The sequence below is a fragment of the Saimiri boliviensis genome, chromosome 14, assembly GCF_048565385.1.
Source record: "Saimiri boliviensis isolate mSaiBol1 chromosome 14, mSaiBol1.pri, whole genome shotgun sequence".
In the NCBI taxonomy this organism is placed as follows: Eukaryota; Metazoa; Chordata; class Mammalia; order Primates; family Cebidae; genus Saimiri; species Saimiri boliviensis.
Genome location: NC_133462.1, coordinates 5,697,836 through 5,725,256, shown reverse-complemented (window position 1 = coordinate 5,725,256; position 27,421 = coordinate 5,697,836). Strand labels below are relative to the sequence as shown.

Sequence of the window (27,421 nt, the reverse complement as noted above, 5' to 3'; positions counted from 1 at the left end):
ATCTTGGCTCACCGCAACCTCCGCCTCCTAAGTTCAGGCAATTCTCCTGCCTCGGCCTCCTGAGTAGCTGGGATTACAGGCACATGCCACCATGCCCAGCTAATTTTTTGTAGTTTTAGTAGAGATGGGGTTTCAACATGTTGACCAGGATGGTCTCGATCTCTTGACCTCGTGATTCACCCGCCTCGGCCTCCCAAAGTGCTGGGATTACAGGCGTGAGCCACCGTGCCCAGCAAATAGGCGGTCTTTAAACTTTGGGATTTATTTTCATATAAGGAATAATTATGAGATATTACTTACGATACAGTGCAGTCAGGCTATTGTTTTACATGGGTCCTGAAGAAAATATAAGTAAATTATATAACTGGCCGGGCGCAATGGCTCACACATGGAATCCCAGCACTGATAGGCCAACGAGGGTGGATCACCTTGAGATTAGCAGTTCAAGACAAGCCTGGCCAACCTGGTGAAACCCCATCTCTACCAAAAATACAAAATTAGCCAGGCGTAATAGCGAGGGCCTGTAATCTCAGCTACTTGGGAGGCTGCCGCAGGAGAATTGCTTGAAACAAGGAGGCAAAGGTTGCAGTGAGCCGAGATCACACTGTTGCACTCCAGCCTGGGCAACAAGAGTGCAACTCCATCTTCAAAAAAAAAAAAAAACAACATCAGAAAAAGAAACATAGCAAGTTACATTTATTTAAATACCTTAAGCTTATAACAGCTTGTTTCCCAAGTAATCAAAAAAAAAAATAACAAAAAAACAATAAGCTGCATAAATTATCATCTTTTCGTTTTTTGTTTCTTTTGGAGAAAGAGTCAAAATGGCACAACTGCAGTCCAGAATGAACGACAGAGTGAGACTGGGACCCAAAAAAACAAAAGCAAAAAAATTACTAGGTCAGACGACGTGGCTCTGGCCTGTAATCTCAGCACTATGGGAGGCCGAGGTGGGCGGATTACCTGAGATTAGGAGTTTGAGATCAGCCTGGACAACATGGAGAAACCCCAACTCTACTAAAAATACAAAAAAGTAGCCAGGCCTATTGGTTGCATGCCTGTAATCCCAGCTATTCTGGAGACTGAGGAAGGAGAGTCACTTGAACTAGGAAGGTGGAGGTTTCAGTGGGCCGACATTGGCCCATTGCACTCCAGCCTCGACAACAAGTGCGGAACTCCTCATAAAAAGAAAAAGTACCATGTAGGCAAGGCATGGTGGCTCATCCTTGTAATCCCAGTACTTTCAAAATCCGAGACAGGAGAATCCTTTAAGTCCAGGATTTTGAGACCAGCCTGGAAAACATATAGAAACCCCGTTTCCACAAAAAAAAAAAAAAAAAAAAAAAGAAAGTAAATAAACAAACAAACAAAACTAGCTGGGCTTGGTGCCTGTGTTTTTAGCTCTTCAGGACGCTGAGGTATGAGGATAGCTTGAGCCCAAAGTTCAAGGCTGCAGTTAGAAGAGATCATGCCACTGCACTGCAGCATGGGAAGATAGAGCCAGATCTGTCTCAAAATACTACTTTTTTTTTTTTTTTGAGACAGGGTTTTGCTCTTGTTGCCTAGGCTGAAGTGTAATGGGGCCATCTCAGCTCACAGCAACGTCCACCTCCAGGGTTTAAGTGATCCTCCTGCCTCAGCCTATTTACTAGCTGAGATTACAGGCATGCCCCACCGCACATGGCTAATTTTGTATTTTTAGTAAAGATGGGGTTTCACCATGTTGCTCAGGCTGGTCTTGAACTCTCGACTTCAGGTGATCCGCCCGCCTTGGCCTCCAAAGTGCTTGGATTACAGGCATGAGCCACCATGCCCGGCCAGACAATACATAATTTTAAAAGAAAATTAGAAATACACTTTCATTTGCTAGCGAAGTTAAAGAAATACAAATAAACTTCTGGAGGTGAGAAGCTTGTACCCTGAAATTTACACACATTGATCAAAAAATCTAAATAGATATATGACTCTTTTTTTTTTTTTCCTAAGATGGGGTTTCACCATGATGCCCAGACTGGTCTTGAACTCCTGACCTCAGATGATCCACCCACCTCGGCCTCCCAAAGTGCTAGGATTACAGGCGTGAGCCACCACGCCCGGCCGATATGCAACCCATTTTGATAGACTGGAAGTATTAATATTATTAAGTGATTACACAACCCAATGTGATTTAGACTTAACACAATGCAGATTAAAAAAATTTTTTTTGGCCGGGCGCGGTGGCTCAAGCCTGTAATCCCAGCACTTTGGGAGGCCGAGGCAGGTGGGTCACGAGGTCAAGAGATCGAGCCCATCCTGGTCAACATGGTGAAACCCCGTCTCTACTAAAAATACAAAAAATTAGCTGGGCATGGTGGCGTGTGCCTGTAATCCCAGCTACTCAGGAGGCTGACGCAGAATTGCCTGAACCCAGGAGGCGGAGGTTGCGGTGAGCTGAGATTGCGCCATTGTACTCCAGCCTGGGTAACAAGAGTGAAACTCCGTCTCAAAAAAAAAAAAAAAAAAATTTTTTTTTTTTTTTAGTTTTGTTTTATTGCCCAGGCTGAAGTGCAACGGTGCGATCTTGGCTTATTGCAACTTCCACCTTATTTCAAGCAATTCTCCTGCTTCAGCCTCCCGAGTAGCTGGAATTACAGGCATGCACCACCACACTTGCCTAATTTTTTTGTATTTTTAGTAGAGACGGAGTTTCTCCACATGGGTCAGGCTGGTCTTGAACTCCCAAACTCAGGTGATCTGTTCACCTCGGTGTCCCAACGTGCTGGGATTACAGGCATGAGCCATGGCACCAAACTTTTAAAAATCTTTCTTAGTGGCTGGTCCTGGTGGTTCACACCTGTAATCCCAGTACTTTGGGAAGCAGGGCAGGTGGATCACCTGAGATCAGAAGTTTGACCAACCTGGCCAATGTGGTGAAACCCCTTCGTCTGTAAAAAAAAAAAAAAAAAAAAAAAATTATCAGTTGTTTTTTGAATACAGTGTCAATAATGTAGCCCAGACTAAAGTGAAGTGGCATGATCTTGGCTCACTGCAACCTTAACCTTCGAGGCTCAAGTGATTCTCCTTTGTTAGCCTCTTGACTAGCTAACATTACAGGCACTCACCACCACACCCAGCTAAATTTTTTAATTTTTTAGGACAGAGAAGGTCTCACCATTTGGCCAGGCTAATCTCAAACTCGTATCCTCAAGTGATCCACAGACCTCAGCTTCTCGAAGTGCTAAAATTACAGGCGTGAGCCACTGTGCCAGCCTAGGTTTTGTTTAAAGCAACAAAAACCAGGCCAGGCAGTGAAACTGTGTCTTTACTAAAAATACAAAAACTAGTTGAGTGTGGTGGCATGTGCCTGTAGTCTCAGCTACTTGGGAGGCTAATGTAGGAGAATCGCTTGAACCCAGGAGGTGGAGATTGCAATTAGTTGAGTTTCTACCACCGCACTCCAGTCTGTCAAGAGCGAGACTTTCTCAAAAGAAAAAACATTAGCATGGTATGGTGGCACGTGTTTGTAATTCCAGCTACTTGGGAGGCAAGAGCAGAATTGCTTGAATGTTACCGGTAGGTGGAGGTTGCAGTGAGCCCAGATTGTACCATGGCACTCCAGCCTGGGTGACAGGAACAAGACTTCATCTGAAAAAAAGAAAAAAACAGGTTGAGTAAAATGGCTAACTTCTGTTGGCCAGGCTGGTCTCAAACTGTTAACCTCAAGTGATCTACCTGACTTGGACAAGTGCAGACATGAGCCATTGTACCTGGCCCATTCTTTTTAACATGAACACTTTTTCAAGGTGGGTGGATCACCTGAGGTCAGGAGTTCAAGACCAGCCTGGCCATTATGGTGAAACCCCATCTTAAAAATAATAACAAAAGGCTCAAGCCTGTAATCCCAGTACTTTGGGAGGCCGAGGCGGGTGGATCACGAGGTCAAGAGATCGAGACCATCCTGGTCAACATGGTGAAACCCCGTCTCTACTAAAAATACAAAAAATTAGCTGGGCGTGGTGGCGCGTGCCTGTAAACCCAGCTACTCAGGAGGCTGAGGCAGGAGAATTGCCTGAACCCAGGAGGCGGAGGTTGCGGTGAGCCGAGATCATGCCATTGCACTCCAGCCTGGGTAACAAGAGCAAAACTCCGTCTCAAAAAAATAATAATAATAATAATAATAATAACAAAAATAATAATAATAAACAAAACAAATACTTTTTATGTAAAAAAAAATTTTTTTTTTTTTTCTTTTTGAGACGGAGTTTCACTCTTGTTACCCAGGCTGGAGTGCAATGGCGTGATCTCGGCTCACCACAACCTCCGCCTCCCGGGTTCAGGCAATTCTCCTGCCTCAACCTCCTGAGTAGCTGGGGTTACAGGCACACGCCACCATGCCCAGCTCATGTTTTGTATTTTTAGTAGAGACGGGGTTTCACCATATTGACCAGAATGGTCTTGATCTCTTGACCTCGTGATTCACCCACCTCGGCCTCCCAAAGTGCTGGGATTACAGGCTTGAGCCACTGCGTCCAGCTTTATGTCAATTAATACTTGAACTCAATGTTAAGTCAAATCAAACTCAAGTCAGTGCTGAATTGACTCTAATGTCAATTAATGCTTGAAGGTTTGCTATACTTTTTGCATTTGGAACAATTATCTCAAAAATGAATTTGCTTATTTTCTACAAGGACATACCTTGGACTGAAGACCTTGCCACACTTAAGACATTTGTAAAATTTCTTTCCAGGGCCGGGTGCGGTGGCTGATGCCTATAATCCTAGCACTTTGGGAGGCCGAGGTGGGTGGATCACCTGAGGTCAGGAGTTGAAGACCAGCCAGGCCATTAGGGTGAAACCCCATCTCTTAAAAAAAAAAAATTCTGTCCAGTATGGATTCTCAGATGTCCAGGGAGGTGTGAATCTGAAGTAAAGGCTTTGCCACAATCATCACAGTTGAGAGATTTTTTTTCTGTATGAATCCTGTTTCATTTACAATGAAGCTTGACTGAACACCTTGCCACAATTATGATGTCTGTAAGGTTTCTCTCCAGTATTAGTTCACTGATAAACTGCAAGGTATGAATGATGTCTGAACAATCTGCCACATTTGTTACACAATAGAGTAAAATCTCTATTGTGGATTCTCTACTGATATGCAATGGTTGTAGCATTACTGAAGACTTGGTGAGAATCATTGTATTAGTAAAGTTTCCCCTATATCATGGATGGCCTGATGGTGAGTAAGTGTTGACTGTGCATTAAAGGTTTTGCCAGACTTATTGCACTTGTAGGGCTTCCCTCCAGTATAAATTCTATGATAGATTACAAGGTATGACATCAGACTGAAGGTCCTGCCACACTCATTACACTGGTAAGTTCCCTCTCCAGCATGAAGTTTATGATGGACTACAAGGGATAACATCTAATAGAAGGTCTTGCCACACTTATTACACCTGTAAAGTTTCTCTCCAGTATAATGTCTACGATGATATGTAAAGGATAATGAGTGACAGAAGATCTTGCCACTCTCTGTGCAAGGCCTGAATCATGCCTAAAAGCCTTCTCACAAACCTTACATTTCTACGGTTTTTCTCCAGCATGAATTATTTTATGTCGTTCAAGGTTTGACCTGCGACTGAAAACTTTGTCGCATTCTTCACATTTGTAAGGTTTCTCTCCAGTATGAAGTCTATGATGACGTGAAAGGTGTGTTTGTTTATTAAAAACCTTGCCACATTCATTACATGTGTAGGGCTTTTCTCCAGTATGAATTCTATGATGGCATTTCAGGGATGACTTCTGCCTGAAAGTCTTGCCACACTCATTACACTTGTGAGGTTTCTCTCCAGTATGAATTCTTTGATGTTTTTTAAGACATGAAGCACTCCGGAAAACCTTTTCACAAACCTTGCATTTGTAAGGTTTCTGTCCAGTATGAAGTCTGTGATGGCACTTAAGCGATGACTTTTGACTGAAGCTCTTGCCACATTCATTACACTTGTAAGGTTTCTCTCCAGTATGAAGTATATGATGACGTGAAAGGTGTGATTGTTTATTAAAAACCTTGCCACATTCATTACATGTGTAAGGTTGCTCTCCAGTATGAATTCTATGATGGTATTTCAGGGATGACCTCTGACGAAAGGTCTTGCCACACTCATTACACTTGTAAGGTTTCTCCCCAGTATGAACTCTCTGATGTTCTTGAAGGTACGAATGACTCTGGAAAACCTTCTCACAAACTTTGCATTTGTAAGGTCTCTCTCCAGTATGAGATCTATGACGGAACTGAAGGTTTGACTTCTGAGTGAAGGACTTACCACACTTATTACACTCATAAAGTTTCTCTCCAGTATGAACTCTATCATGGCATTTCAGGGATGACTTTCGACTGAAAGTCTTACCACACTCATTACACTTGTAAGGTTTCTCTCCAGTATGAAGTCTACGATGACGTGAAAGGTGTGATTTTCTATTAAAAAGCTTGCCACATTCATTACATGTGTAAGGTTTCTCTCCAGTATGAATTCTATGATGGCATTGCAGGGATGACACCTGACTGAAGGTCTTGCCACACTCATTACACTTGTAAGGTTTCTCTCCAGTATGAAGTCTATGGTGACATGAAAGGAGTTCTTTTTGATTAAAAACCTTGCCACATTCATGACATGTATAAGGTTTCTCTCCAGTATAAATTCTATGGTGGCATTTCAGGGATGACTTCTGACTGGTCTTGCCACACTCATTACACTTGTAAGGTTTCTCCCCAGTATGAACTCTGTGATGTTTTGCAAGGCATGAAGTATTCTGGAAAACCTTGTCACAAATCTCACATTTGTAAGATTTCTCTCCAGTATGAAGTCTATGACGGCATTTAAGGGATGACTTTTCACTGAAGGTCTTACCACACTCATTATACTTGCAAGATTTCTCTCCAGTATGAACTCTATGGTGGCATACAAGGTAGTGCTTCTTATGAAAGGCTTTGCCACACTCACTACAATGGAAAGGTTTTTCTCTCATGTGTACTTCCTGGTTTTGTGTGCATAATGAAGAATGGAGGACATTATTCTCATGCTTATCATAAACATGGGTTTTGAGCCTAAAAGAAATTCTTTGGGCTGTGGAAACTGAGGAATCATCATGGACAGACTTCTCTACTTGATTATCAATGTTTCCTTCGGTCTGAAATATGTGCAGTTCAGGCAGATGTGAACGAAAGCTTAATACAAGCTGATCTCCAACAGGCTTCTTGCCAGCATGCCTTTCCTCACATTGCCGTGTACTACCAGATAACTCCTTGGGTTCTGTCATGAGTGCTTCATGGCCATTTCCTTTGACTTCTTGCCACTGAAACTCAAACTCATGAACATCTTTCTGAACTTCTGGGAAGCAAAAATCTACAATGTGATGACTTGTGTATTTTTCCAATGTCCCTTCTCTTGTACTCCCTTGCCCTGCTGGTGAGAACTTCATCATGGATTTTAAAAAGCTATCTGAAAAATATAAAGACCAACAGGTTTCCAATTAAGTATAGATAGTAAATAATAGGTAATATTGAAATGTGTAAATACTACAAAAAGAACAAGAGTTATTTTATTTTTTTTGAGACGGAGTTTCGCTCTCGTTACCCAGGCTGGAGTGCAATGGCACAATCTCGGCTCACCGCAACCTCCGCCTCCTGGGTTCAGGCAATTCTCCTGCCTCAACCTCCTGAGTAGCTGGGATTACAGGCACGCGCCACCATGCCCAGCTGTTTCGTATTTTTAGTAGAGACGGGGTTTCACCATGTTGACCAGGATGGTCTCGATCTCTTGACCTCATGATCCACCCACCTCAGCCTCCCAAAGTGCTGGGATTACAGGTGTGAGCCACCACGCCCGGCAGAACAAGAGTTATTTTAAACTTCTCAAACGTGATCTTCAAAGTTTATGAACACCCATCTTCTAAAAAGACAAAAATTAACAGGAACATGTGAGTTCCTGTTAATCCCAGCTACTCAGGAGGCTGAGGCGAGAGAATCGCTTGAATCCAAAAAGTGGAGGTTGCAGTGAGCGGAGATTTCACCGTTGCACTCCATCCTGGGCAACAAGCGCAAAATTTTGTGTCAGAATAAAAAAAGACTTCAATCAAGAGACTTATGTGTGAAACTTCCCATATCTTTTGGTGGTTAAAAAACAAAAAAATTAGCCGGGCGCGGTGGCTCAAACCTGTAATCCCAGCACTTTGGGAGGCCGAGGCGGGTGGATCACGAGGTCGAGAGATCGAGACCATCCTAGTCAACATGGTGAAACCCCGTCTCTACTAAAAATACAAAAAATTAGCTGGGCATGGTGGCACGTGCCCGTAATCCCAGCTACTCAGGAGGCTGAGGCAGGAGAATTGCCTGAACCCAGGAGGCGGAGGTTGCGGTGAGCCGAGATCGCGCCATTGCACTCCAGCCTGGGTAACAAGAGCAAAACTCCGTCTCAAAAAAAAAAAAAAGGCCGGGCACGGTGGCTCAAGCCTGTAATCCCAGCACTTTGGGAGGCCGAGGCGGGTGGATCACGAGGTCGAAAGATCGAGACCATCCTGGTCAACATGGTGAAACCCCGTCTCTACTAAAAATACAAAAAAACTAGCTGGGCGTGGTGGTGCATGCCTGTAATCCCAGCTACTCAGGAGGCTGAGGCAGGAGAATTGCCTGAGCCCAGGAGGCAGAGGTTGCGGTGAGCCGAGATCGCGCCATTGCACTCCAGCCTGGGTAACAAGAGCGAAACTCCGTCTCAAAAAAAAAAAAAAAAAAAAAAAAAAAAAAATTTTAAAAAGTAAAAAAATAAAAAATAAATTAAAAAATACAAAAATATGAAGCAGTGAGCCCATGCAATGTCTACATAGTGACTGCTGCTTAGAGAAGATGATCATTAGTTTATATGAAGAACACTGTCACAGTGCCAGTAAGAAATGCTTCTATGATGCTCCTCAGAAACCAGAACAAAAGGCCGGGCATGATGGCTCACACCTGTAATCCCCATGAACTGAGATCATGACAGTGTACACCAGCCTGGGCAACAGCGGGAGACACTGTCTCAAAAACAAACACTCAGAAACACAGCTGGAAACACTTGTAGTCTGTGTCATGCTTTCTATCTCGTATCCTGGACCATGTAGACAATTCTGCTCAGAGCCTCCAGGGGCATCTCTGCCTCAAGCAGGATGATGTTCAACTGTATTAGTCCATGTGTTCATGGATTTTCTGTTTTTATGTAAAGCCATTGCATAGGAGAGCCCTAAGCTCCTGATGCCTGACAGAAGGGTCCTCGCTGCAGAAAACAATGACACATACATCAAGAGCATATATGGCGTAAAATTGCAATAGAGAATACAAACCAGGAAGTGCCAAGACAGACAAGGGCAGATTCCTCGTGTTTGGAGGGACATTTTTCTCACCTACAGATTCCAGGTTCCTGTAGTTCTCCAACATCACTTCCCTGTATAAAGCCCTCTGCACAGGGGTCAGGCATTTCCACTCTGCCAAAGAGAATTCTATAGCCACATCCCTGAAAGTCAAGCATCCCTAAAATGAAAAACACATTTCAACAAAACTTTATGCAGGAGTGAGTTACCATCTTCAAGTGAAATAAGAAAAAAGAAAATAAGTATTGATTTGATCCCAGATTGTGTTTTGACAAATCCACTTTAGGTATCTTTGAACATTTTTTCTGTGTAGTTGCTTTTTATTATACTTTTCCACAATAAATTTTTTTTTTTTTTTTTTTTTCTTCTTGAGACGGAGTTTCGCTCTTGTTGCCCAGGATGGAGTGCAATGGCGCGATCTCGGCTCACCGCAACCTCCGCCTCCTGGGTTCAGGCAATTCTCCTGCCTCAGCCTCCTGAGTAGCTGGGATTACAGGCACACGCCACCATGCCCAGCTAATTTTCAGTATTTTTAGTAGAGACGGGGTTTCACCATGTTGAGCAGGTTGGTCTCGATCTCTCGACCTTGTGATCCACCTGCCTCGGCCTCCCAAAGTGCTGGGATTACAGGCTTGAGCCACCGCGCCCGGCTTCCACAATAAATTTAAGAATCTTATAAGCCACTGAGGAAGTCTCCACTAAATGCGGAGGCTCATGTTTATAATCCAAGCACTTTGAGAGGCCAAGGCGGGTGGAGCTCAGGAGTTCGAGACAATCCAATGCAACATGGTAAAAGTCAGTCTCTACTAAAAATACAAAAAAAATTAACTGGGTGTGGAAGCATACGTTTCTTGTCCCAGCTACTTAGGAGGGTGACGCAAGAGATTCACTTGAACTGCAGCAGCAAATTTCACAGTCAGCTGAGATTACACCACTGCACTCCACCTTGAGCTGCAGAGTGAGACTCTGTCTAAAATATATATATATATATATATATATACACACACATATACATATATATACATATGTATATATATAGACACATATACATATATATACATGTGTATATATATATACACACACATATATATATACACACACACACATATGTATGTGTGTGTGTGTGTGTGTAATAAAAAGGGAAGGTAGCCGGGCACGGTGGCTCAAGTCTGTAATCCTAGCACTTTGGAAGGCCGAGGCGGGTGGATCACGAGGTCGAGAGATTGAGACCATGCTGGTCAACATGATGAAACCCCGTCTCTACTAAAAATACAAAAAAAAATTAGCTGGGCATGGTGGTGCACACCTGTAATCCAAGCTACTCAGGAGGCTGAGGCAGGAGAATTGCCTGAACCCAGGAGGCGGAGGTTGCGGTGAGCCGAGATCGCGCCATTGCACTCCAGCCTGGGTAACAAGAGCGAAACTCTGTCTCAAAAAAAGGGAAGGTATAGTGGCTCACACCTGTAATCCCATCACACTAGGAGACTTAGGTGGGTAAATCACTTGAAGTCAGGAGTTTGAGACAAACCTAGACAACCTGGTGAAACCTAGTATCTATCAAAAATTTAACAATTAGCTGGGCATGGTGGGGGAAAGCCCCTGTAATCCCAGCTGTTTAGGAAGCTGATGAAGAGCAATCCTTTGAACTCTGAAGGTGGAGATTGTAGTAAACTTTGATCATGCCGCTGCCCTCTGGCCTGGGCAACACAGTGAGACCCTTCAAAAAAAAAAAAAAAGTGCCGGGCGCGGTAGCTCACGCCTGTAATCCCAGCACTTTGGGAGGCCGAGGCGGGTGGATCACAAGGTCAAGAGATCGAGACCATACTGGTCAACGTGGTGAAACCCCGTCTCTACTAAAAATACAAAAAAATTAGCTGGGCATGGTGGCGCGTGTCTATGATCCCAGCTACTCAGGAGGCTGAGGCAGGAGAATTGCCTGAACCCAGGAGGCGGAGGTTGCGGTGAGCTGAGATCATGCCATTGCACTCCAGCCTGGGTAACAAGAGCGGAAGTCCATCTCAAAAAAAAAAAAAAAAAAAAATACATACATACATATACATATATATATATTTGTAGTTAATCATGTGTTTCTACACACTGTGGGTTTGGCCAGGCACAGTGGCTCATATCTATAATGCCAGTACTTATGGAGGCTGAGGCGAGCAGATCACAAGATCACAAGATTAAGACCATCCTGGCCAACATGGTGAGACCCCATTTCTACTAAAAATACAAAAATTAGCTGGGTGTGGTGGTGTGCAGCTATAGTCCCAGCTACTCAGGAGATTGATGCAGGAGAATCACTTGAACTAGGGAGGCAGAAGCTGCAGGGAGCCGACATACCATCACTGCACTCCAGCTTGTCGACAGAGTAAGACTCTGTCCTAAATAAATAAATAAATAAATAATGGCTTATCCATTAATGCACTCTTACACACACTTCAAATCACATCTACATACACACTTATGGGTAACTTCAGGTTAAGACATTACACAAAAACCTAGAGAGGACACATCAGCAGCTACTTGCCAGGCTGAGCTGGGAGGATTGCTTGAGCCCGGACGGCAGAGGTTGAACTGAACCTAGATCGCACCACTGCATTCCATCCTGGGGGACACAGTGAGACTCCATTACCCTCACCCCTAAAGAGTTGGAAGCTCAATGAATTAAGATAAAACTTTAAAAAATTATAAAAAGCAAGGCACAAAGAAAATGAGGTCAACCATGATATAGAAATTATAAAGTAGTACACAGAAACTCTGGAGCTAAAAACACAGTAACCAAATGAAAAAACTTAATATATGAGTTCAAAATTAAAAATCATTATGTAAATTAAAAATTAGTAAAGAAGGGACAGGCAAGGTTGCTCACACATGTAATCCCAAAACTTTGGGAGGCCGAGGTGAGCAAATAACTTAAAGTCAGGTGTTCAGAGAGCAGTCTGGCCAATATGGTGAAACCTTGTCTCTACTGAAAATACAAAGATTAGTCAGGTGTGGTGGTAGGCTCCTGTATTTCCAGCTACTCTAGAGTCTGAGGCAGGAGAAGCGCTTGAATATAGAAGGCAGGTGTTGCAGTGAGCTGAGACTGTACCACTGCACTTCAGGCTGGATGACAGAGAGAGTGAGACTGTCACAAGCAAGTAGAAAATAAATAAATAAATAAAGATCAAGAATAGTAGCTTATGGCCGTAATCCCAGCACTCTGAAAGGCTGAGGCAGGTGAATCTCCTGAGGTCAGGAGTTTGAGACCAGCCTGACCAACATGGAGAAACACTGTCTTTACCAAATACACAAAATTAGCTCGGCATAGTGGCATTTGCTATTCGTGAGGCTGACGCAGGAGAATCACTTGAACTCAAAAGCAGAGGTTGCAGTGAGCCAAGATTGTGCTATTGCACTGCAGCCTGGGTATCAAGAGCAAAACTCCTTATCAACAAGAACAAAAAATTAGTGAAGAGGAAAACAATGAAGAATAAATCAGAAAGAAAGGAGTCTAAACAGATGAACAGGATGTCATCAAGGATAACATCCTACACATTATGAAACTTCGAGGCCAGGCAGGAAGGCTTGCACCTCTAATTCCAGCATGTTGGAAGGCCAAGGTGGGGAAAAAAACCTGAAGTCAGGAGTTCAAGCCTGACCTGGCCAACATGGTGAAATTCTGTTTGTATTAAACATACCATAATTAGCCAGGTGTGGTGCTGTGCTCCTGTAATGTAATCTCAGTTACTTGGGAGGTTGAGGTGAGACAATCACTCTAACTCAGGATGCAGAGGTTGAAGTCAGCCGAGACTGCACCACTGCAATTATCCTGAGCGACAGAGCAAAACTCCATTAAAGAAAATAAATAGCCAGGCGCGGTGGCTCAAGCCTGTAATCCCAGCACTTTGGGAGGCCGAGGCGGGTGGATCACGAGGTCGAAAGATCGAGACCATCCTGGTCAACATGGTGAAACCCCGTCTCTACTAAAAATACAATAAAACGAGCTGGGCATGGCGGCGCATGCCTGTAATCCCAGCTACCTAGGAGGCTGAGGCAGGAGAATTGCCTGAACCCAGGAGGCGGAGGTTGCGGTGAGCTGAGATCGTGCCATTGCACTCCAGCCTGGGTAACAAGAGCGAAACGCCGTCTCAAAAAAAAAAAAATAAATAAAATAAAATAATATATATATATATATATATACATATATATATATATATATATATATAAAACAAATTCCAGAAATCCCAGAAGACAGTGAGGGAGAAAGGAACAGAAAAGCCATATATATATAACAAATTCCAGAAATCCCAGAAGACAGTGAGGGAGAAAGGAACAGAAAAGCCTATTGGAAGACATAATGATCAAAAATTGCTAATTACAGAATGCAAAAGAAACAAATTCAACGCCTTAAGAATATCCAATTAGGATAAATCCAAGAGACCTATAACAAACATCATAATAAAACTCAAAATTCAGAGATAAAGAAAGAATTCTAACAACAACCAAAAGAAGAGCTAACTGTCACCCAAGATGGTGTTGCTGTAATATTCTTAAAAAATTGCTCAGGAGAAACATCAGAGTATACAGACAAGTAGGATGGTACAGTCAAAGCTCAAAACAAAAACAAAAACAAAAGCCACTGGCAAATAAAAATACTATACCCAAGAAAATGATCCTTCCAAAAGTATCAAAAAAATTACATCTTCCTTAGTTAAACAGAAGTGTATGGAGTTGGTCATCACTACATCTGCAGCTATACTCTGCAGAATTGAAGGTTCTGGATGGAAAAATTACCTAGAACCGTGTTTTATATTAATATAAATACACCTAACATTATTTATTTATTTATTTATTTATTTATTTTTTGAGACGGAGTTTCACTCTTGTTGCCCAGGCTGGAGTGCAATGGTGCGATCTCGGCTCACCGCAACCTCTGCCTCCTGGGTTCAGGCAATTCTCCTGCCTCAGCCTCCTGAGTAGCTGGGATTACAGGCACGCGCCACCATGCCCAGCTAATTTTTAGTATTTTTAGTAGAGACAGGGTTTCACCATGTTGACCAGGATGGTCTCGATCTCTTGACCTCGTGATCCACCCGCCTCGGCTTCCCAAAGTGCTGGGATTACAGGCTTGAGCCACCGCGCTCGACCTAACACCTAACATTATTTTAGAATTAAATAAAGCAAAATATGAGGGAGTTTGCCAACTGGATATGAATTTCCTGACATACGTTACCTGAAACTTTAAAATTAACCGAAATACCTATGACAGACACACAAAAATGCAAATTAAATATAAACCAAATCTATTTTTATTTTTCAGACGAAGTTTTACTCTTGTCACCCAGGCTGCGGTGCAATGATGAGACCTCGGCTCACTCCAACCTCTGCCTCCCAGGTTCAAGTGATTCCTTTGCTTCAGTTCCCTGAGTAACTGGAATTACAGGTGCTGGCCACCAAGCCCAACTAATTTTTGGTATTTTTAGTAAAAACGGGGTTTCACCATGTTGGCCAGGCTGGTCCTGAACTCCTGACTTCACGCAATCTCCCTGCCTTGGCCTCCCAAAGTGCTGGGATTACAGGCGTGAGCCACGGTGCTCAGCCGCCACCAAATTTTTAACAATAAAATTAGATTTCAATAAAATAGGACTTAGTGTTGGTGAGTGGCTAGGTAGCCAAGCAAAATTTTTTGGAAAGGAGGACAGAAAGATTGAACTGCAGGCCGGGCACGGTGGCTCACGCCTGTAATCCCAGCACTTTGGGAGGCCGAGGCGGGTGGATCACGAGGTCGAGAGATCGAGACCATCCTGGTCAACAAGGCGAAACCCTGTCTCTACTAAAAATACAAAAAATTAGCTGGGCATGGTGGCGCGTGCCTGTAATCCCAGCTACTCAGGAGGCTGAGGCAGGAGAATTGCCTGAACCCAGGAGGCGGAGGTTGCGGTGAGCCGAGATCGCGCCATTGTACTCCAGCCTGGGTGACAAGAGCGAAACTCCGTCTCAAAAAAAAAAAAAAAAAAAAAAAAAAAAGATTGAACTGCAGCTTGACAATGTATTCTTTTTTTCCTACTTCGTCACTGAAAATTGAGCAATCACTTTTAACTGTTTTAGGTATGTGTGTCCAGAGTGAGCAAAGACCATGTTTTTGGATTGTCAAAGAGGATGCTTAATCTTAAAAATAAAAATAAATTTTAAGATTATCTTATACTTAGAACAGAGTTGCTGCTATTTGTTCTGTCACCAAGGCAACTAATGACATTTTAAAATTGTTCAGCATATAACATATTCTTAAGAAAAAGGTCACAGAATAGCATCTCTTTTACCTGGGCTTGTGACTGAGCTTAGGTTTTTTTTTTTTTTTTTTTTTTTTGAGATGGAGTTTCGCTCTTGTTACCCAGGCTGGAGTGCAATGGCGCCATCTCGGCTCACCGCAACCTCCGCCTCCTGGGTTCAGGCAATTCTCCTGCCTCAGCCTCCCGAGTAGCTGGGATTACAGGCACACACCACCATGCCCAGCTGATTTTTTTTGTATTTTTAGTAGAGACGGGGTTTCACCATGTTGACCAGGATGGTCTCGATCTCCTGACCTCGTGAAACACCCGCTTCGGCCTCCCAAAGTGCTGGGATTACAGGCTTGAGCCACCGCGCCCGGCCTTGAGCTTAGGTTTTAGGGCCCAAATTTTGTTTAAACCAGATAGTTTCATGGTCTCCCATTCAGGACATTTTGTATAAAAATTGAGGTTAATTTAAAGAATAAATGGAAGATAAGAAATTAAAATATATTGGGTCTACAATATATACCTGAGAAGAGTGATTTCTGTGATCAAAGAGGAATTTAATTCAGATTTATTCAGAAAGGGCGACTCAGAAGCTCTATAGTTCATGAGCTAGTTGTTATTTTCTAGAGATCATTTTATTTCAAGCTGTTGTACATTGTTGATGATGTCATGGAAGTAGGAAAGAAGCCTTTATAATAAAGTTTTATGAAAGAAAACATTAAAAATAAATAAATAAATAAAATAAAATAAAATAGGATGTCATAATCACTGCTTGGCAAAGCTTACAAAGCAAAATAAAACAAGAAAATGGGCCGGGCGCGGTGGCTCAAGCCTGTAATCCCAGCACTTTGGGAGGCCGAGGCGGGTGGATCACGAAGTCAAGAAATCGAGACCATCCTGGTCAACATGGTGAAACCCCGTCTCTACTAAAAATACAAAAAATTAGCTGGGCATGGTGGCGCGTGCCTGTAATCCCAGCCACTCAGGAGGCTGAGGCAGGAGAATTGCCTGAACCCAGGAGGCGGAGGTTGCGGTGAGCCAAGATCGTGCCATTACACTCCAGCCTGGGTAACAAGAGCGAAACTCCGTCTTAAAAAAAAAAAAAAAAAAAAAAAAAAACAAGAAAATGAAGAAAGCGGGCATGTGGCCAAGCAAGATGGTTCACTCCTGTAATCCCAGCACTCTGGGGGTTACAGAGTTACCTGAAGCAGGTGGGTCACCTGAGGTTAGAAGTTCATGACCAGCCTGGCTAAGATAGTGAAACCTCATCGCTACTAAAAATACAAAGCATAGCTGGGCGTGGTGGCACATGGCAGTAATCACAGCTTCTTGAGAGGCTGAGGTTGGAGAATTGCTTGAACCCCAGAGGTGGAAACTGCAGTGAGCCAAGATCATGCCATTACACTGCAGCCTGAATGACAAGAGTGAAACTTTGTCTCAAAAAAAAAAAAAGGTCATGTGAAGAAACATTTGTTTTACCATTTAAAAAAATGCGTAATATATGCAACAGCTGGCGCTAAACAAACGAAAAAAATACATAATATGAACAAAATCCCAGGGCAAAAATAACTAAATTAAATAATCAAAACTAGCTCTCAAAATACAGGAAAAGGATGCTCAGCAAAGTATTAAAATTTTCATTCTACATACACATGTCCATGACTAATGCAGTCTACTCATACTCTCAAGGAATAGAAAATATAAATAAAAAGGGCTTTCATTTTCACCAAACACAAAAAGAACATGATAGTAAGACCACACCATGTTCACAGGTAGCCAGTGTGTTATTCTTGGTAACTGAAAAACTGTCAAGGATATCATGTGGAGTCAGGAGTTTGAGACCAGCCTGGCCAACATGGTTAAGCCTCATCTCTGCTATAAATACAAAATTAGTTAGGTGTGGTGGCAGACACCTGTAATCCCAGATACTTGAGAGGCTGAGGCATGAGAATTGCTTATATATACCTGGGAGGTGGAGTTTAAAGTGAGCCCAGATGATACCACTGAACTTCAGCCTGGGCAGCAGAGGGAGACTCAGTCTCGAAAAAAAACCACAAAGAGCAAAAAACAAGCCGGTGCAGTGGCTCATGCCTGCAATCTGAGCACTTTGAGAGGCCAAAGCGGGTGGATTACCTGAGGTCCGAAGTTTGGAACCAGCCAGGTCAACATCATATAAACCCCATTACTACTAAAAATACAAAATTAACCAGACATGGATGTACATGCCAATAATCCCAGCTACTTGAGAGACTGAGGCAGGAAAATTGCTGGAACCCGGGAGGCAGAGGTTGCAGTGAGCCAAAATAGTTCCACTGCACTGTAGCCTGGGTGAAAAGAATGAAACTTTATTTAAAAAATGTATGAAAAGAAACAAAACTGTCAAGGACTCAAGAGTCTTTATTCAAAGATCACTCCAAGGAGGATTTAAAAGAACAATTTATCTTGTCTTCTACCTTGAAAACATGCAAATTTTCAAAATTTTCAGGATAAAACACAACAAAACATTCATCAGGCTGGGCCGAAGGCCCAAACCTAAAATTCCAGCACTATGGAAAGCCGAGGTGGGAGGATCACTTGAGGCCAAGAGTTGGAGACCAGCCCGGCCAACATGAGGAAACCTCATCTTGACTAATAAAACAATTATCTAGGTGTGTAGCTCCTGTCTGTAATTGCAACCACTCAGTTGGCTGAAGCATGAGACTCATTTGGTCCTGAGAGACAAAGGTTTCATTGTGACACTACACTCCAGGCTGGTGACAGATTGAGACCCTGTCTCAAACAATATGCAAAAAAAGTCCATTCATCAAAGAATTAAAAAAAAAAAATCTTCTAACAACGTATAAAAACATTTAAGATTGCACTGACTTGCCACAGAATGCTTTTTTTGTTTGTTTGTTTTTCATATGGAGTCTTGCTCTGTTACCCAAGCTAGAATGCAATGGTATGATCTCGGCTCTGGCAACCTCTGCCTCCCGGGTTCAAGCAACAAAACTGCCTCAGCCTCCTGAGTAGCTGGGATTATAGGTGTGTGCCACCGTGCCCAGCTAATGTTTGTACTTTTAGTAGAGACAGTGTGTCACCATGTTGGGCAGGCTGGTCTCGAACCCTTGACCTCATGATCCACCTGCCTTGTCCTCCCAAAGTGCTGGGATTAGAGGTGTGAGCCATGATTCCTGGCCATCACAGAACTCTTAACAGGGATTCCCCATTGAGACACGGGAACAAGTGGAAGGCTGGACAAAAAAGGGGATGCATAGTGCATCTTTCTTTGGAGTTTTACTAGACAACGCATATATATGTTGTGTGATGTTTAAAATAAACATTTTATAATAATGGGTAGAAAAAAATGCCTTCATTCTCTCTAACAAAATAACTTCTGGTCTTATGTCAAAGCAAACTTATAATCAGTTTTTTCTAAAATGCCTGATTAATCAGGGCCCTGAAAAAAAAATCTCTGTGGTGTCAAAGTGCTGAGAATGATTTGAAGAATCCCCACTAGTTAGATATTCATATTGATTACATGATTCACAGTCAATGATGGAATAAAGCCACCTCTACCACTGATGTCAATCTCTGCTTTCCATTCTATTCCAAGCCAGAAAATGTGCAGAGTCCTACTGGGCTGGCTGTCTCACCTGAAACCCAGCAGATTGGGAGGCTCAGGTGGGAGGATCACTTGAGGCCAGGAGTTCAAGGTTATAATGAGTTATGATTTTGCCATGTCACCCCTGCCTAGACAACATAGCAAGTCCCCAACTCTGCATAATAAAAAATAAAAAAAATTAGCAGCCATGATGGCACATGCCTGATACCCTAGCACTTGGGAGGCTAATGTAGGGAGGACCTGAGCCCAGGAGTTCAAGGCTGCTGTAAACTAGCATTGTGCCACTGCACTTCAGACTGAATGCCAGAGTGACACCCTGTTTCAAAATAAAAAGTTTGGAGTCAGAGACATATTGATTCACTAATGTAGCTTCAAATGCATTGCAAAATCAGACACAAAATAGCTCCCCTAGGCCAGGCACAGTGGCTCATGCCTGTAATCCCAGCACTTTGGGAGGCTGATGCAGGTGAATCACAAGGTCAGGAGATTGAGACCATTCTGGTCAACATGGTGAAACCCTGTCTATACTAAAATTACAAAAATTAGCCGGGTATGGTGGTGCGTTTCTGTAATCTCAGCTACTTGGGAGATTGAGGCACAAGAATTGCTTGAATTCAGGAGGTGGAGGTTTCAAAGACCCAAGATGGTGCCACTGCACTCCAGCCTGGTGACAATGAGACTCTGTCTCAAAAATAATAATAATAAAAAAAAGCTCCCCTAACATATCTCCTTTTCCCCTCCAGATACCAGTGCACATTAATGTATGACTATCATATACAGTTTCTCTGATCTTACCCACAAAGAGTTAAACATGTATCCAGATGTGGCCCCTGAACATTCCCTGCTGCCCAACACCACAGACAGCACAAGGCCCACACGCCGTGTCCATCCATGTCTGGGGTGAGCCCTTCCCAGGACCATGCCCAGTGCAGCCTCTTCCCAAGCTCATGTCACCCGGTTACAGGAGACGGAATTTAAGTGGAGATGAGAGGGACTGAGAAAAGGCATGGGTGAGTGTTAGCACATGTGCCAGGCAGGATGCGTCAGCCTCACAGAAGACCAGCTACCACAATACCTGGTATTTCAGAAACAAAAACGACACAATAATCCACTGAGGACTATCATTTTACCTGAGCAAGAGGCATCCCGGGCTCCTTTTCTTTGGTCTTCCTGGTGGCTTCCTCACGTAACATAAGTCTTTGGAAATCAATCCTGTATGTGAAAACAAATATGAAATTTATTTATTTATTTACTTATTTTATTTTTATTTTTATTTTTTGAGACGGAGTTTCGCTCTTGTTACCCAGGCTGGAGTGCAATGGCGTGATCTCGGCTCACTGCAACCTCTGCCTCCTGGGTTCAGGCAATTCTCCTGCCTCAGCCTCCTGAGTAGCTGGGATTACAGGCACGCGCCACCATGCCCAGCTAATTTTTTGTATTTTTAGTAGAGACGGGGTTTCACCATGTTGACCAGGATGGTCTTGATCTCTCGACCTCGTGATCCACCCGCCTCGGCCTCCCAAAGTGCTGGGATTACAGGCTTGAGCCACTGCGCCCGGCCCTTATTTATTTATTTATTTTTGAGACAAAGTCTACTTCCATTGCCAGACTGGGGTTCAGTAACAGAATCTCAGCCCACTGCAATGTCTGACACCCAGATTAAAGTGATTCTCCTGCCTCAGCATCCTGTGTAGGTGGGATTACAAACACACACTGCCATTCCCAGCTAATGTTTGGGGGTGTGTGTATATATATATATATATATATATATGTATATAATTTTTTTTTTAAAAGATGGGGTTTCACCATATTGGTCAGGCTGATCTTGAACCCCGGACCTCAGGTTATCCGTCCACCTTGGCCTACAAAGTGCTTGGATTACAGGTGTGAGCCACTGCGCCCGGCCTATGTTTGTATATTCAGTAGAGACAGGTTTCACCATCTTTTGTTTTTTTTTTTTTTTTTGAGACAGAATCTTGCTCTGTCGCCCAGTGCCGGTCTGGAGTGCAGTGGTGCAATCTTGGCTTACTGCAACCTTTGCATCTTGGGTTCAAGCAATTCTCCTGCCTCAGCCTCCTGAGTAGCTGGGATTACAGGCACGCGTCACCACGCCCAGCTAGTGTTTTGTATTTTTAGTAGAGACGGGGTTTCACCATGTTGACCAAGATGGTCTCGATCTCTCGACCTTGTGATCCACCCGCCTCGGCCTCCCAAAGTGCTGGGATTACAGGCTTGAGCCACCGCGCCCGGCCTAGGTATATGTTTTTTATGCTAACCCACAAAAAGTAATTTTTACATGGTTCTGCTTTTACAATATCATATCGTGATCTTTGGTCAATAGTTTTTGTTTATGTTTCTTTTTGTATAATTATCACTGAAACTTTGTGTAACTTTACTCACCCTCCCCTATTGAAAGAGTCTAATAAAAAACTGAGGTTTTCAGGGGCATGTTAGACATCCATGGTGCAGCATTACATGGTGTCTCCCTGGGGCCCAGCTGTTAAAAAAAAAAAAAAAAGTTTCTTTGTCTTTCTTTTCACCGACCACTTGATCACTCTGAGAGACACTGAATACACGTTGATATATTGGGAGCTGCTCTCTGCAATAGCAGTGAGCCAAGATTGTGTCACTGCACTCAAGGATGGGTGACAGAGTGACACTCTGTCTCAAAAAATGGAACAAAAATAATTCCAGGACCATATTTTATAAATCTGAACAAAAGAAAGGTCTCTTACAATGCCTAAGGTTCTCATGCATGAATCCTAAACATGTGATTATTTTCCCAGAAAAATGACAGGAATACTTTCAAAATAGACACAATTGTGAACACATAGTTATAGGTGTTTAAAACACTGAAAGAGAGGCAGTGGTAGACATGAGATGTGAGCAAATGTTTTCTTCATGAACATATGGGCTCTGCTGAAACAAGCTCCCAAGTCATTCCAGCTCCTTTAACTTCTGCAGAGAATACTACGGACCGGAGGAACTTGAGGGCAATGCTTACTTAGAAGCTCACAGCTCACCGTTTTATCAGATGACATAAGAAAATGGACTAACAGGCTGCTTGAAATAAATTTTGACATTAGCAGAAAGAAAAAAGGTCCTTGATTTTTTTTTTTTTTTGAAACGGAGTTTCCCTCTTGTTACCCAGGCTGGAGTGCAATGGTGCGATCTCGGCTCACCGCATCCTCCACCTCCTGGGTTCAGGCAATTCTCCTGCCTCAGCCTCCTGAGTAGCTGGGATTACAGGCATGTGCCACCATGCCCAGCTAATTTTTTGTATTTTTAGTAGAGACAGGGTTTCACCATGTTGACCAGGATGGTCTCAATCTCTTCACCTCGTGATCCACCCGCCTCGGCCTCCCAAAGTGCTGGGATTACAGGCTTGAGCCATCGAGCCCAGCCCTTTTTTTTTTTCTTGAGACAGAGTTTCGGTCTTGTTACCCAGGCTGGAGTGCAATGGCGCAATCTTGGCTCACTGCAACCTCCGCCTCCTGGGTTCAGGCAATTCTCCTGCCTCAACCTCCTGAGTAGCTGGGATTACAGGCACGCACCACCATGCCCAGCTAATGTTTTATATTTTTAGTAAAGATGGGGTTTCACCATGTTGACCAGGATGGTCTCGATCTCTTGACCTCGTGATCCACCCGCCTTGGCCTCCCAAAGTGCTGGGATTACAGGCATGAGCCACCCCGCCCGGCGGTCCTTGATATCTTTAGTAAGTACACACTGAAACAACCTAAAATCATTTCGCAGGTAGTAGAAAATGTTTCCAACATATGCCATAGACTAGAAAGCATACAGTTCTCAATGTAAACTGAACATAATAAATTTTGGAGATAAACAATTTTAAAATGGTTAAAAGCAATATAGCTAATAAAATGTAGGGTCAAAGAAAAAATTTTGAACACATATCATAGTTGGAAACCCATCATGTGAGCTCATAAGATCCTACCAAAGCTTATTTAAGAATATTTATTGGCCGGGCGCGGTGGCTCAAGCCTGTAATCCCAGCACTTTGGGAGGCCGAGGCGGGTGGATCACGAGGTTGAGAGATCGAGACCATCCTGGTCAACATGGTGAAACCCCGTCTCTACTAAAAATACAAAAAATTAGCTGGGCATGGTGGCGCTTGCCTGTAATCCCAGCTACTCAGGAGGCTGAGGCAGGAGAATTGCTTGAACCCAGGAGGTGGAGGTTGCAGTGAGCCGAGATCGTGCCATTGCACTCCAGCCTGGGTAACAAGAGCGAAACTCCGTCTCTCAAAAAAAAAAAAAAAAAAAAAAAAAAAAAGAATATTTATTTGATTTTTTTGAGACAGAGTCTCACTCTGTTGCCTGGCTTGAGTGAAGTGGTGTGATTTCAGCTCACTGCAAACTTTGCTTCCTGGATTCCAGTGATTCTCCTACCATAGCCACCCAAGTAGCTCAGATTACAGGTGCCCACTACTGCAACCAGTTAATTTTTGTATTTTAGTTGAGAGGAGGTTTTACAATATTGGCTGGGCTGGTCTCAAACTCCTGACCTCAGGTTATTGGCCTACACAGCCTCTGAAAGTGCTGAAATTTCAGGCATAAGCATATGTACCCAGCTAATTCTTTTTATTATTATTAATTAAAAAACAAGCTGGGGCCGGGCGCGGTGGCTCAAGCCTGTAATCCCAGCACTTTGGGAGGCTGAGGCGGGTGGATCACGAGGTCAAGAGATCGAGACCATCCTGGTCAACATGGTGAAACCCCGTCTCGACTAAAAGTACAAAAGATTAGCTGGGCATGGTGGCACGTGCCTGTAATCCCAGCTACTCAGGAGGCTGAGGCAGGAGAATTGCCTGAACCCAGGAGGCGGAGGTTGCAGTGAGCCGAGATCGCGCCATTGCACTCCAGCCTGGGTAACAAGAGTGAAACTCCGCCTCAAAAACAAACAAAAAAAAACAAGCTGGGTGTGGTGGCTCACATCTGTAATCTCAACTCTTTGAGAAGCTGAAGCAGCTGGATCGCCTGACCTTTGGAGATGGAGACCAGCCTGAAAAACATGGTGAAAGTTCATCTCTACAAAGAACACAAAAATTAGCTCGATATGACAGCTGGCTTCGGTCCCAGGTATTCTGGAGGCTGACGTGGGAAGATCCCTTGAACCCAGGAGGTTGATGTTGCAGTCAGGTGTGACCTTGCCATCTCTGATTTAAAAAAAAAAATAAAGAAAAAGAAGCACTTGGTTCCTGGGTCTGGGGGCAATGAATGTAAGTCCAGGTAACGTGAACTTTCCAAAACTAGACTGAAAGGAAATATTCCATCCTTCTGTTAGGGACAAGCGGCCTCAAGAAACCCCTCCATGCAAGCTGACCAGCCCTCCTCTGATTGCTCCGCAGCTGCGTTCCTGAACTCCCATCTTTGGTACCTGAGCAAGTCAAGGAATGTACCACACTCTGAGACTGAATTGTGAGTCCTTTATTAAGCCAGTGACCGAGAGGTGGCTAAGGCCCAAAATTCTTTTGGCACTTTAGAAAAAGTTAGGTGGTCTTTTATATCCTAGTTTTGAAAGGGAGGGGGGACCTAGCTGAAGCAAATTTTTCACAACAGCAGAGTAAGCAAAAAAGTTAAGATAAACTGGTACATGATAAAACTGTGCTAGGTGCGAGGGGTAAAGTTGTCATGAAAGACATACAACTTATAGATAATGGGGGCTCTGAGCACTTGACGGCACCTCCATTCCCAGGCTCTGCTGGTACCACTCAACTCTGCCTCTTACCAACAAATGCATTCCTGAAGATGCCCGGGGTCATCCTGCTCCAGCTACATACTACAGTTACATACTCAATGGTGGGAAAATAACTAAAATGAAGAAGCTAAGATGGAGTCTGTCCGGCTCAAGAAGCTAACATAAAGCCTGACCAGCTTTTAGTGTGAGAAAGAGAGTTAGTTTTAGCTGGCAAAAAGCAGGTTATCACACATGTAGGTGCTGCAATTAAGCCTGATTACAGCCATCTGGGCAGCTCGGGGAGGACAGGAAAACAAACGTCTCCACACCTGTAAATTCCTGTTTTACACATACCTGAAAAATCCTGTTTCTTAAAAACTGCCCCCACAAAAGTCACAGGATGATGTGTTGCAAGTCTGTCACAAGGTAACAAACCATCTCTGTGCCTGTTACAAGCTGATAGATTCTTTCAGTCCTGAAACTCCCTTACGCCCCTCTCACCCCATGTAAACCCCTCGTTTTGCAAGCTCGGGGCTGCCTCCTGTGATTGTTAGGGGACAGCCCGCAGGTTGGTAAAACTTGCTTGCCTGACTTTGGGTCTACTCTCCTTTCTCTTGGCTAACCTTACACACTCCCCAGCCGGAGTAACCAAGGATCAAAGCCTCCTCTCTCTACAGCTCTCCGCCTTCCACCACGTTTCACAAGGAAAACCAGAATACCCAGGAGTGGCCAAGGCCAAGCACCGGCCACCCCTTCTGCACAGGGCACCCTTCTGCTGTGGCCTTGGGCCAGATCACCTCAGCAAGGGCCGAAGTCCTTCATCCAGAAAAGGGTTAGCCCAAGGGGACCTCAAAAGAAAGACTTGAACACCCAGGACTTCGTAAACGGGGCCCCGGAGAAGCTCACTTGGATCCACTCCCACCTTAAGTGCCTTCTTGATTGAATCAATTCCTGCTTTCGCCGCTTTGTTAGGTCGTTAACTTTGAAGGTATTTCCTCCCGCCCCCCCATTTCTATGTTCAAAAGCCAAAACCTTGGACATCTCACAGTCAAGACTGCCTTCCGGTAAAACAGGGACAGGATGAGATAGGAGGGAGACCTCCAGGCCGGGCGCGGTGGCTCACGCCTGTCATCCCAGCACTTTGCGAAGCCGAGGCGGGTGGATCACGAGGTCAGGAGATCGAGACCATCCCGGTCAACATGGTGAAACCCCGTCTCTACTAAAAACACAAAACATTAGCTGGACATGGTGGTGCGTGCCTGTAATCCCAGCTACTCAGGAGGCTGCGGCAGAAGAATTGCCTGAACCCAGGAGGCGGAGGTTGCGGTGAGCCGAGATCGCGCCATTGCACTCCAGCCTGGGTGACAAGAGCGAAACTCCGTCTCAAAAAAAAAAAAAAAAAAAAGGGCGCCCTCCCGGAAAAGCACGTTTTCCAGGGGTTGGACCTGGGGAGCGGCAGAGCCCGGCACGAGGAAGGAGGTGGGGGCGACGGCGCCCTGGGACAGGGGTGGGGTCTGCAGGACTTCAGGACCAGGCAGAGGACGCCCGGGAGCGAGGCTGGGAGGCTCCCGGCACGAGGCGGGAGGGCCGGTCAGGAGGCGTTTTCAGCTGGAAAATTCGCCGAGAGGAGGTGCCTGCACAGCCCTAGTTCAGAAAGACCGGGACGCGACAAGCCTCCGCGCGACTTCAAGTTCCCAGGGAAGCGACCCACAGACCCTCACCCAGACGTCTCAACTTACTGTGTTGAGAAAAGGCAGGGCCAGCCTCAGGGTGAACTCAAACTCAAAAGGAAGCGACCCACGGACTCTCACCCGGACGTCGCAAATGCTCTGGGTCGAGAAAAAGGGGCCAACATTCCCGAGTCTGTGGGGGCCCCACGTCCCCGATATAGCAGCACCAGAAGCCTGGGAAGCGCAGGCAAAACAGACAGAGCAAAACTCACGCGCCGCGGCGCCGCCGTCGGTGCGCACCGTCCACTTCCGGGCCTGTGCCAATCGGCGCAGGAGGGAAGCCAGGCCTGGAGCGGACCCCCGACGAGGTGGGCGGGGCCGGAGTGAGGGCGGGAGAGGACGCAGAGGGGTGGGCGGGGCCTGAGTGAGGGCGGGAAAGCACGCAGAGAGATGGGCGGGGCCTGAGTGAGGGCGGGAAAGGACGCAGGGAGGTGGGCGGGGCGTGAGTGAGGGCGGGAGAGGACGCAGAGGGGTGGGCGGGGCCTGAGTGAGGGCGGGAAAGCACGCAGAGAGATGGGCGGGGCCTCAGTGAGGGCGGGAAAGGACGCAGGGAGGTGGGCGGGACCTGAGTGAGGGCGGGAGAGGACGCACAGGGGTGGGCGGGGCCTGAATGAGGGCGGGAAAGGACGCAGAGGGGTGGGCGGGCTCATTGCGGAAAGGGCCGGAAGGAAACTGCCAGAGACCTCGGGAGGGGCCTGAGGCGTGAGAGTTCCGCGGGGGCGGGGCCTGAGATTCCCTCTATCCGGCTCTCCGGGT

The 27,421-nt window shown here is 44.8% G+C and overlaps 2 protein-coding genes across 5 annotated transcripts in view; both read right to left on the bottom strand.

Moving 5' to 3' along the window:
- Positions 1-19: 19 nt before the first annotated feature.
- On the bottom strand, positions 20-26,964 carry LOC101045250 (uncharacterized). Of its 4 annotated transcripts, none has more exons than XR_012513636.1 (5): positions 26,675-26,964; positions 20,369-20,450; positions 9,408-9,534; positions 4,675-7,474; positions 20-3,624 (listed from the first exon to the last, which is right to left on the bottom strand). XR_012513636.1 is itself a non-coding variant. In XM_074385551.1 (5 exons), exons 2-5 carry the CDS (start codon positions 20,429-20,431, stop codon positions 3,547-3,549), a joined length of 1,857 nt encoding a protein of 618 aa, XP_074241652.1. In that variant the 5' UTR covers positions 20,432-20,450; positions 26,675-26,964; the 3' UTR covers positions 20-3,546. The 4 variants fall into 4 exon arrangements, 3 of the variants coding, with proteins under 3 accessions (XP_074241652.1, XP_039321699.2, XP_074241651.1); XM_074385551.1 differs by having other exon boundaries at positions 5,886-7,474; XM_039465765.2 differs by having other exon boundaries at positions 3,550-3,624; positions 5,555-7,474.
- LOC120362706 (uncharacterized) overlaps positions 25,785-27,421 on the bottom strand; it is a 30,888-nt gene continuing 29,251 nt past the window's right edge. The window contains 2 exon segments of the mRNA XM_074385534.1: positions 25,785-25,993; positions 26,878-27,025. Coding sequence (XP_074241635.1) covers positions 25,785-25,993; positions 26,878-27,025 — 357 coding nt within the window.